The sequence below is a fragment of the Macaca fascicularis genome, chromosome 10 (assembly GCF_037993035.2).
Source record: "Macaca fascicularis isolate 582-1 chromosome 10, T2T-MFA8v1.1".
In the NCBI taxonomy this organism is placed as follows: Eukaryota; Metazoa; Chordata; class Mammalia; order Primates; family Cercopithecidae; genus Macaca; species Macaca fascicularis.
Window position 1 is genome coordinate 99,657,424 of NC_088384.1, and position 11,672 is coordinate 99,669,095.

Here is an 11,672-nt window from a genome sequence, read left to right on the forward strand (position 1 = left end):
GGGTGGAGGTTGCAGTGAGCTGAGATGGGTGCCACTGCACTCCAGCCTCGGCAACAGAGTGAGACTCTATCTCAAAAAAAAAAAAAAAAAAAGAATGGACTATGAGGCAGACTACTTGGGTTCAGATCCCTCCTTCACCACTTACTGGTTACAGGACCTCGGACGTGTTGCTTAATTTCTCTCTGTGAGCCGCAGTTTCCCCATTGTAACACCTAACATAGCTGTTTTGAAGATGAAATGGATTAGTATTAATGTATGCAAAGTGCTCTCAGCAGTGTCTGGCGCACAGTAAGTGCTTTTTAAGTGTACCAAAAGCTTTACATTTCAGTTACTGTAAATTATAACAACATTTAGGGCATCTGCTGCCTACTCCTGGCCAGCTTAAAGAACAGGAGTTTCCATGAAGATAAGTCTCCTGTTCCAAGCAAAAATTTGCATCTTAAAAAAAAAAGTATGACTCTTAAAATAAGTTATACAGGCCGGGCGTGGTGGCTCAAGCCTGTAATTCCAGCACTTTGGGAGGCCGAGACGGGCGGATCACGAGGTCAGGAGATCGAGACCATCCTGGCTAACACGGTGAAACCCCGTCTCTCCTAAAAAAATACAAAAAAACTAGCCGGGCGAGGGGGCGGGCGCCTGTAGTCCCAGCTACTCGGGAGGCTGAGGCAGGAGAATGGCATGAACCCGGGAGGCGGAGCTTGCAGTGAGCTGAGATCCGGCCACGGCACTCCAGCCTGGGCGATAGAGCGAGAGTCCATCTCAAAAAAAATAAAATAAATAAAATAAAATAAGTTATACATTCACATAGATCAAAATTCAAAGGGTACAAAAGAGTATCCAGAAAAAGTCCTTCCAGCCACCTAGTTCCTCAATTCAGAGGCAACCAGTGTTACCAATTTCTCGGGTATTCTTTTGGAGGCTTTATTTATTTTTATTTTGAGACAGAGTCTTGCTCTGTCGCCCAGACTGGAGTGCAGTGGCATGATCTCGGCTCACTGCAACCTCTGCCTCCTGGGTTCAAGCGATTCTCCTGCCTCAGCCTCCCAGGTAGCTAGGATTATAGGCACACACCACTACGCCTGGCTAATTTTTCTATTTTTGTAGAGACGGGGTTTCACCATGTTGGCCAGGTTGATCATGAACTCCTGACCTCAGGTGATCCACCCGCCTTGGCCTCCCAAAGTGCTGGGACTACAGGCATGAGCCACCGCACCCAGCCTCTTATGGAGATATTTTGGATCTGAGTTGTTAACCAGCCCACTGGGGTTCCTGATATAGGGAGGTGGAGAATGATTATTTGAGAACACAGACAGAGGATGTGATGGAAAGAAGTTGGTGCCAATGTTGATTTTGATTAGGAAAGGTGGTGAATCATGACCAGGGCTGAGTCCTAAAATCTGGTTGTCTGGGAATCCGAAGGTCTTCTTGGGGGCTTTATTTTTCAAGCCTTCCATAGTGAGTTGATTTAGTCTATTTCTCTTGTTTGCATACTGGAAAACTCAAGATGTACTGAAGCAGAGTGAGGGGAGGGGTCCCCAAGCTCCCACTGGCACTTCCCTACCCCTAGAGCAGATTCTGCTGTCTTATTCACTGACACCCCCAAAGCCTAGCAAGGGGTCGGTGCCCAGAGAAGATGCTCAGTAAATAGTTTTGGAATAAACAGATGCTGTAGTGGGGAGAAGGGTTTGGATTCTGGATGGTGGGAGAGGGTTGGCTACAAAACTCTCTTGTCCCAGGAAACCGGCCAGAACTGCAAGTTAATTTCCAGTTGACAGCCAGTTGCTGGTGGAGCTCTGGAGGATGTGGGAGTGAGGTGAGAACACCCATGGGGAGGGCTACTTCTAACTAGCACCTTTTTTCTGCACTTCCTGCAGCTGGAGATTAAGAACCATGTATTCTTCAGCCCTATAAACTGGGATGACCTGTACCACAAGAGGCTAACTCCACCCTTCAACCCAAATGTGGTAAGAGGTCACAGCATTCTAGATTCTGGATTTCTGGGGCTGGGGGAGCTTGCTATGTGTACCAACTCTCCTTATCCAGATGGAAAAACTGGGGGTCCAAGAAGCTCAGGCATTTGTCCTAGGCTACACAGTCAGTTAGAGGTAGAACTGGTCCTGACCACAGGTGCAGCTCTTGGATAAAGAGCCATGTTGCTGCTCCTTTACCTTTAGCACCAATAAATACCTCTGACTTCAGAGCCTTTTACAGTTTGTGTGTCACGTAGCACACCCACATAGGGCCAAGCCCTTTAGAAATATTTTATCTTTTTCTATTTATAGACTTTTTCCTGATAATAAAAATGACATATATTCTTACAAAAAGTATGTAAAACACTGGCCGGGCGCGGTGGCTCACGACTGTAATCTCAGCACTTCGGGAGGTTGAGGTGGGCAGATCACTTAAGGGCAGATCACTGAGGTCAGCCCGGCCATTTTTAGGTTCTTGATTCGTACCACCTTTTCACTGTGTGGAAGGAAGAACTAACCAGTGTAGCCAACATGGTGAAACCCCATCTCTACTAGAAATACAAAAATTAGCCAGAAGTGGTGGTGCACACCTGTAATCCCAGCTACTCGGGAGGCTGAGGTGGGAGAATAGCTTGAACCCGGGAGGCAGGGGTCACAGTGAGCCAAGATCATGCCATTGCACTCCAGCCTAGGCAACAGAGGGAGACTTTGTCTCAAAAAAAAAAAGAGGAATGTATGTAAAACAGAAAAGTTTAAAGTAGCGGTGGGGAAATGCTTATTATCTCACTACTTAAGGGAAACCACTGGCATATTTCCTTCCAGTCACTTTTCTATGTGTTTTTTTGTTTTGTTTTGTTTTTTCTTGAGATGGAGTCTCACTCTGTTGCCCAGGCTGGAGTGCAGTGGCGCCACCTCAGCTCACTGCAAGCTCCGCCTCCTGGGTTCATGCCATTCTCCTGCCACAGCCTCCCGAGTAGCTGGGACTACAGGTACCCACCACCATGTCCGGCTAATTTTGTTTTTGTATTTTTAGTAGAGATGGGTTTTCACCGTGTTAGCCAGGATGGTCTCAATCTCCTGACCTCGTGATCCGCCCACCTCAGCCTCCCAAAGTGCTGGGACTACAGGCATGAACCACCGTGCCCAGCCTGGGTTTTTTTTTTTCTAACCTAATTAGGTCCTACTTTATAATATCTATATGTGTATGTGTGTGTATCTGTTCATCTATATATCTTCCTCCTTTTTTGGCTAAAAACTATGTTGTTATAATTTCCTCATGTCATAAAAAATTTATAAGTACAATTTTTAGTGGCTGCATAATATTTCAATCCTATGTTGGTAACATAATTTACTCACCCATGTTCCTAATGGCAATCTTCTTGTTATTACTATGTTTTTTTCTTTATAATGATGTCCTGATGAACAGCTTTAAGTATATGTCTTTGTCCAGAATTCTGGTTATTTCCTTAAGATGGATTCCAGATGGGGGTTCCCAATGCTCACATTTTCAGATTCTCTCTCTCTTTTTTTTTTTCTCCTTGAGACAGAGTCTTGCTCTGTTGCCCAGGTTGGAGTGCAGTGGCATGATCTCAGGTTCAAGCAATTCTCATGTCTCAGCCTCCCGAGTAGCTGTGATTATAGGCATGTGCCACCACGCCTGGCTAATTTTTGTATTTTTAGTAGAAACGGGGTTTCACCATATCGGCCAGGCTGGTCTCGAACTTCTGGCCCCAAGTGATTCACCTGCATTGGCCTCCCAAAGTGCCGGGATTACAGGCGTGAGCCACCACACCCGGCCATTTTTAGGCCTTTTCACTGTGTGGAAGGGAGAACCATCTACTGCCTACCAGCAGCACCTGCTGGAGAGTTCTCATCTTACTTGCACTCTGAAGCATGTGTTGTTATTGTTTTTTACTTTGCAAATTTGGTAAGTAAAAAACAGCATCTCTTAATTGTTTTAATTTATATTTCTCTGTCTTATAGTAAAGATGGTTAGTTTTTTAAATTTATTTATTTTTTGAGATAGGGTCTCACTCTATCACCCAGGCTGGTGTGCAGTGGCATGATCTCTGCCTATTGCAACCTCCACCTCCTGGGCTCAAGCCATCCTCCTATCTCAACCTCCCGAGTAGCTGGGAGGTGGGTGCCACTACCCCTAGCTAATTTGTATTTTTTGTACATATGAGGGTTTTCTATGTAGCCCAGGCTGATCTTGAACTCCTGGGCTCAACTGATCCACCCCCTCAACTTCCCAAAGTGATGGAATAACAGGTGTGAGCCACTACACCTGGCCAGTTTTTATTTTCATTTTCATTTTTATTTTATTTTATTGAGATGGAGTCTCACTTTGTTGCCCAGGCTGGAGTGCAGTGGCGCAATCTTGGTTTATGGCAACCTCTGTCTCCTTGGTTCAAGCAGTTCTCCTGCCTCAGCTTCCTGAGTGACTGGGACTACAGGCATGTGCCACCACACCTGGCTAATTTTTGTATTTTTAGTAGAGATGGTGTTTTGCCACGTTGGCCAGGCTGGTCTTGAACTCCTGACCTCAAGTGATCTGACCACCATAGCCTCCCAAAGTGCTGGGATTACAGGCATGAGCCACCGTGCCTGGCTTTTATTTTTTATATTTTTGAGATGGAGTCTTGCTCTGTTGCCCAGGCTGAAGTGCAGTGGCACGATCTCAGCTCACTGCAACCTCCAGCTCTGCAAGTTCAAGCAATTCTCGTGCCCCAGCCTTCCGAGTACCTGGGACTACAGGCGTTTAGCACCACGCTTGGCTAACTTTTTTGTTGTTGTATTTTCAGTAGAAACAGAGTTTCACCATGTTGGCCAGGCTGGTCTCAAACTCCTGACCTCAAGTGATCCTCCCGCCTTGGCCTCCCAAAGTGCTGGTTTTGCAATGTTAATTGGTAGTAGCAGTGTGAATGAAAGGAGCCCTATTGGAGGTGGGCATTTGAGGCTGTGTGGTCTACCTGTAAAGCGTGGTGCCAAGCCCCTTCCATCGAAACAGCCTGCATACGAAACACTGCCAATGTTAATTCACCATTTACATTTCTCCTTTCGTGAATTACCTATTCATGAACTTGTCTTTGGGCACTGGATCAGATAGGATACACTCAGGCCAGGCACCAGAAAAGCTTCTTTTCCTTGGAATTTTAAAAAGACAGTAAAGACAATGTAAATTGATACCCTGGAGAGAGAATCATACATGGAATGCCAGGCACAGATGCATGGACTTTAGAATGAGACACTCCAAAGCTGGATTCCTGGTTTTGCCACCTACCATTTGTGAGGTCTTCAGTAAGTTTCTTTAGTATCATTTTCTTCTAGGGTCACACAACTAATAAGGGCCAGGATACATATTCTGATCTTGGAACTCTGAGTGCTGGGCTGGGACTACCTTGTCTTGTAGCCTTATTAAGAAGCTGGAAACTGATCTGTTTGGCTCCGTAGCCCAACTTGCACACTAAAGAAGATTTGCAAGCCCTTCCCCTTCCTCGGCTGCTTACTTTATAAAACTGAGGCCTCCTCCTCGGAGAGACTGTATTGGTTAGCTCTTGGTGCATAACAAGCAACTCCAGAGCTAGGTGGTTTAAAACAACAATCTTTTGGCCAGGCATGGTAGCTCATATCTGTAACCCCAGCACTTTGTGAGGCCGAGCCATTACCATTGCTTGAGGCCAGGAGTTCAAGACCAGCCTGGGCAACATGGCGAGACCCCATCTTTATAGAAAAATAGAAAATTAGCCAGGTGTGGTGCTGCATGCCTGTAGTCCCAGCAGGAGGCTGAGGTGGGATGTCGAAGCTGTAGTGAGCTGTGATCATGCCAGTGCACTCCAGCCTGGGTGACACGGCAAAAAAGACCTTGTCTCTTAAAAAAAAAATTATTTTGTTCGGATTCTATGTGTTTTTTTTTTTTTCAGTCTGAGCCAGGCCAGCTGGTCTCTGTGGAGCTCTCTGACGTCTGTGGTCAGCTAGCGGGACAGTTGGCAGTTGTTGATCTAGAATTGCCTCACTCCCATGCCTGGGAGTTGGCAGGCAGCCAGGGCAACTGAGTTCTTCACAAAGCCTCTCATGCTCCAGCAGGCTAGTCTGGGGCTGTTCACATGGTGGCCTCAGGGTTAGAAGTACAGCAAGAGAGCAACTTCTGATGTACATTTTTCAAGCCTCTGCTTGTGTCATATTTGGTAATGTCCCATTGGCCTAACCAAGTCATATGGCTAACTTACATTAAAGGAATGGAGAAATAGACTCCACCTCTAGATGGGAAATGGAGAATTTGTGATCATTTTTGTAATCTCCCTCACAGGTCTTCCTCCAAAATAGCTAAAGCAGCCCCAATCTCCACCATATTATCCTATTTTATCTTCTTCACAGGACCTGTCACCATCCTAAGTTATCTATTTGTACACATGCTTATTATCAATCCTCCTACCCCCTACAGCGTAAGCTCCATGAATACAGGGGCTCACTTTGCCTTGTTCTCCTGTGTTCCCAGCGCCATGAACAGTACCTGGTAGGCATTCAGTAAGTATATATTGATTAACTAACTCGTCTAAGGATTGGTGTAGAGGCAGAATACCAGGAGGTGAGAGGATACAATGATCACTGTAAATGCACAGGAAAGTGACAGTCAAGTATGGATGACTAGGAAGCATGGGGCACTCACAGAGGCCTGACATCCCTGAGGATTTGGGCTCCTTTGGCAGCTCTGACCCCGGTGTTTTCTTCTCATCGTTGGCTTTCATTGACAGGCAGGACCTGCTGACTTGAAGCATTTTGACCCAGAGTTCACCCAGGAAGCTGTGTCCAAGTCCATTGGCTGTACCCCTGACACTGTGGCCAGCAGCTCTGGGGCCTCAAGTGCATTTCTGGGATTTTCTTACGCGCCAGAGGATGATGACATCCTGGATTGCTAGAAGAGAAGCACCTGTGAAACTACTGAGGCTGGCTGGTATTAGTAAGGAATTACCTTCAGCTGCTAGGAAGAGCGACTCAAAGTAACAATGGCTTACATGAGAAGCAGGTTTATTTTTTCCACCACATAAAAGAAAAATAATGTTACGGAGTCCAGGGCTGGCAGGACAGGTCATTGGCTACTCAGAGGCTGTATTTCTGCCCTGCCAACCTTGACAAATGGCTTCCAATGTTAGGTTTGCTACCAGATGGTTACTGGAGCTCTAGCTGCCAATTTTGTGTTTGGGGAAAGGAAAACAGAGGAAAGGGGGAGAAGAGCAAAGGGTGCTTTTAAAGAGCTCTCCCTCTGCTTCCATCTCACTAACCACCCACCCCTACCTGGAATGGAGGCTGGGAGATGTGGCTTATTTGCTGGGTACATGACTATCCCTTGTAACAAAGGGGTTCTGACACTAAGGGAGAAGGGGAGAATGTTGGGTAGGCACCCAGCACGCTTTACCAGAGGGCCTCCTGGTGTTTGGATTTTGATCTCAATGTGTAAAATGACAGAGATGTAACAAGCTTATCGGGTATCAATATCTCTAATTGTTCTATGTTGATGATATCCGTCTTTGTTGCGGGTAATATTGGACATTTGTTATTGGGTCTGGGTGCCTGGTATCTGAACCCCTTCTTGTCTCCAGGGAATCCCCTGTTTTATGAGACTTAATGGGGGGCAATAACTACCTCCACTTAGGTTCCAGCAATTCTCCTGCCTCAGCCTCCTGAGTAGCTGGGATTACAGGCATGCACCACCACGCCTGGCTAATTTTGTATTTTTAGCTGAAAATGCTAGACACCGACTTTCCCAGCCTCCCCTTAGCCAGGGCCAGGCATGGGGACCAGGTATGCACCCATGCCACACTTTGACTCAGGAAAGGAATCAGGAGTGCTCTTTTGTGTGGTAACTGTGGCAGCAGTATCCACAAAATTGAGTTCCTGGTGTAGAAGTGGCAAGGATGCAAACTGTAGCAGTTGGTGCTCAATGGCAACAACGCCATCAGACCAGCCCTGCAATGTCATTCCTGGAAGCCTCAAGTCTTTCTTTTTTTCAGACAGTCTTGCTCTGTTGCCCAGGCTGGAGTGTAGTGGTGCTATCTCAGCTCACTGCAACCTCCGCCTCCCGGGTTCAAGTGATTCTCCTGCCTCAGCCTCCCTAGTAGGTGGAACTATAGGCACGCGCCATCACACCCGGCTAATTATTGTTTGTATTCTTAGCAGAGACAGGGTTTCGCTATTTTGGCCAGGCTGTTCTCGAACTCCTGACCCCAAGTGATCCTCCCACCTCAGCCTCCCAAAGTGCTGGGATTACAGGCATGAGCTACTGCACCTGCCCAAGCCTCAAGTCTTATCTAGCTTTCCAAATGATCTGAGAACTTCTGATCCTTTTTAACACAGTCCTTTTTTGCTTAATTGGCCAAAGTTAGCTTTAGATCGCCTGCCTATGCTGGGCTAGTTGCTGTGCTAGACTCTTCCATGTCTATTACAAATTTTCCATCCAAACAACCCTGAGGTAGGAATTATTACTATCCCCTTTTTACCAGTGAAGATGCAGAGTCAGATAAGTTGTTCCTTGCCTGAAGGCCACATAACTAATAAAGGCCGGAGCTGGGACTTGGAGCCCTACAAGCTGGCTCCAGGGCTCTCACATTGAACTTTTGTGCTGGTCTGCTTCTCGCTCTGGCTACTAGGTCCAGGCAGAATGACTGCCAAAATCTCTAGTGAGGAGCTAAGTCAAAAGTTGGCTGGAACAAGCCACGTGTGAGAAATGGGGTCTCGAAGAGGAGACATTGAACGGGATGCCGCTCCTGGTCTGAGGCTGGCTGCCAGGTTCGTGCCATGCTCCACTGCACATAGGGGAGCTCAGAGCTGCTCAGAGCTTGTCAGAGCTGGAGGCTGCTGCAGAATTGATGCCTAGAACTTCCTCGCCACCATGGAGCTCCATATGTTCAATATTAGTCATTTCCTTTTCTTTTCTTTTTCTTTTTTTTTTTTTTGAGACTGAGTTTCGCTCTTGTTGCCCAGGCTGGAGTGCAGTGGCACAATCTCGACTCACTGCAGCCTCCGCCTCCTAAGTTCAAGCAATTCTCCTGCCTCAGCCTCCTGAGTAGCTGGGTTTACAGGCATGCGCCACCACACCTGGCTAATTTTGTATTTTTAGTAGAGACAGGGTTTCTCCATGTTGGTCAGGCTGGTCTCGAACTCCCGACCTCAGATGATCCGCCCACCTTGGCCTCTCAAAGTGCTGGGATTATAGGCATGAGCCACCGCGTCCGGCCAAGATTAGTCATTTCTAAAGGTAATTCTGATCAGACAGAACGTGAGCTATAACACCTCATAAATTCAGAACACTTGTGGGATGGATTGTGCTTCCTTCAGTGGAAAAGTGGTTCGTTTTGGCTGGGCGCGGTGGCTCACGCCTATAATACCAGCACTTTGGGAGGCCGAGGTCAGGAGTTTGTAGACCAGCCTGGCCCATATGGTGAAACCCCGTCTCTACTAAAAATACAAAAAATTAGCTGAGCGTGGTGGCACATGCCGGTAGTCCCAGCTACTCGGGAGGTGGAGACACGAGAATCACTTGAACCTGGGAGGCGGAGGTTGCAGTGAGCCGAGATCGTGCCACTGCACTCCAACCTGGGCGACAGAGTGTGACTCTGTCTTATTAATAAGTAAATAAATAAATAAATAAGAAAAGATGTTTGTTTTTTACAAATGTGTGGTTCATACTCCTGAGTGGCCTTATTAGCTTTTTGGTTAGGAGACAAGGGAAGGAACTTTCTTAGATCAGTGTGTGCTGGTGATTTTATTGCCTTTTCCTCTTAATTCAATCCCACTCTTTCTCTTCCTCAAGTCTTGACCACCCAGCCCCCTACCCCAGGAATCATGGGGGACAAGTCTGGGAGACCACAGAAAAAACACCAATGACACTGAGCTATTAGAGATCAAAACTGGGTCAGGAAGAGCTCATGTTAAGCTTTCACATGTGCTAAGAACGCTGAAAGAAACATACTGATTTCTATCTTGATAGTGCCGGCTAATTGACAGATGTGGGACAAGATGAGGGAGAGGTCAAAATCCCCCTAACTTCCCAAAGCAAGACAAGAGTATAATGATCAGAAACGTAATAGTAGTGTCAGAAGCACACAATCAGCCATGGACGGTGAAACACATAATGGTTCTATCTGTTCTGAGATTGCAAAAGCACAATTATTTTCATCAGGATAAAAAATAAACACGAAGAAAAACTATACTGTTGAATGGAACATGCTACAACCTATGTTTATGGAGCACATTCCAAGTTGTATATGCATTATCTACGATCCTCACTATAAGCCAGCATTTAGAAATTAGTAACTTCAGGCCGGGCGCGGTGGCTCACGCCTGTAATCCCAGCACTCTGGGAGGCCAAGGTGGGCGATTCACGAGGTCAAGAGTTCAAGACCAGCCTAGCCAAAATGGTGAAACCCTGTCTCTACTAAGAATACAAAAATTAGCCAGGCATGGTGGCGGGCACCTGTAATCCCAGCTACCTGGGACGCTAAGGCAGGAGAAATGCTTGAACCCAGGAAGCGGAGGTTGCAGTGAGCTGAGATCATGCCATTGCACTCCGGCCTGGGCAGCAGAGCAAGACTCTGTCTCGGCAAAAAAAAAAATAAATAAAATAAAATAAAAAAATTGACTTCACAGATAGGATACATTTGCTCAGAAATTATGAAAACTGCCCAAGGTCACCCAGCTGGTACAAGTCACAGCAAGGAACTGAACTTGGTGACAGTCACTACTGATTCTAAAAGTCTTACTCTTGCCTTTTTTTTGGCGGGGGAGCAGGGACGGAGTTACACTCTTGTTGCCCAGGCTAGAGTGCAATGGCGCGATCTCAGCTCACTGCAACCTCTGCCTCCTGGGTTCAAGTGATTCTCCTGCCTCAGTCTCCCAAGCAGCTGGGAAGCTGGGATTACAGGCGCCCACCACCACACCCAGCTAATTTTTTTTTTTTTTTTTGTAGAGATGGGGTTTCACCATGTTGGCCAGGCTGGTCTCGAACTCTTGACCTCAAGTGATCCACCCGCCTTGGCCTCCCAAAATGCTGGGATTACAGGTGTGAGCCACTGCGCCTGGCCAAAACTCTTAGTCTTTCTACAATCTCTAACAGTGGGAGAAATGCTCTGGGCAGGTGCTGTAGCAAACACAGACTGCATATCAGGCAGAAAGATCCCAAGATTTGTCCCAGCCTTCAAATGGGATGGCCTACTCTCTTTTCAGTGAGAATACTTCATTTCTATTATTACCCTAACTGCAAACTGTATTCACCCAATTTTGCACCAAAATACAGCATCCCCAAGAACAGAACTCTCTCTCTCTCTTTTTTTTTTTTTTTCTAAAGAGACAGTGTCTCACTCTGTTGCCCAGGCTGGGGTGCAGTGCAGCGATCATGGCTCACCGCAGCATGAACTCCTGGGCTCCAGCAATCTTCCCACCTCAGCCTCCCAAGTAGCTAAGACTACATGTGGTTGCCACCATGCCTGGCTAATTTTCTTTTTTTATTTATTATTACTGTAGCAGGATGAGCCACAGACAAAACTCCTCAGTCACCGGATTAAAGAAGGAAGACGGCGGGGCGCGGTGGCTCACGCCTGTAATCCCAGCACTTTGGGAGGCCGAGACGGGCGGATCACGAGGTCAGGAGATCGAGACCATCCTGACTAACACGGTGAAACCCCGTCTCTACTAAAAATACAAAAA

The 11,672-nt window shown here is 46.8% G+C and overlaps 1 protein-coding gene across 5 annotated transcripts in view; it reads left to right on the top strand.

The window, feature by feature from the left end:
- SGK2 (serum/glucocorticoid regulated kinase 2) overlaps positions 1-11,672 on the top strand; it is a 30,600-nt gene extending 18,928 nt beyond the window's left edge. For 4 of the 5 annotated variants that reach the window (XM_015429858.4, XM_015429859.4, XM_065523182.2 and 1 more), the window contains exons 12-13: positions 1,875-1,964; positions 6,725-8,578. In XM_015429858.4, coding sequence (XP_015285344.1) covers positions 1,875-1,964; positions 6,725-6,889 — 255 coding nt within the window. In that variant the 3' untranslated portion in view covers positions 6,890-8,578. Of the gene's footprint in view, positions 1-1,874; positions 1,965-6,724; positions 8,579-11,489 lie in introns of those variants that run through there. The other variant, XM_065523183.1, reaches the window with a different exon arrangement.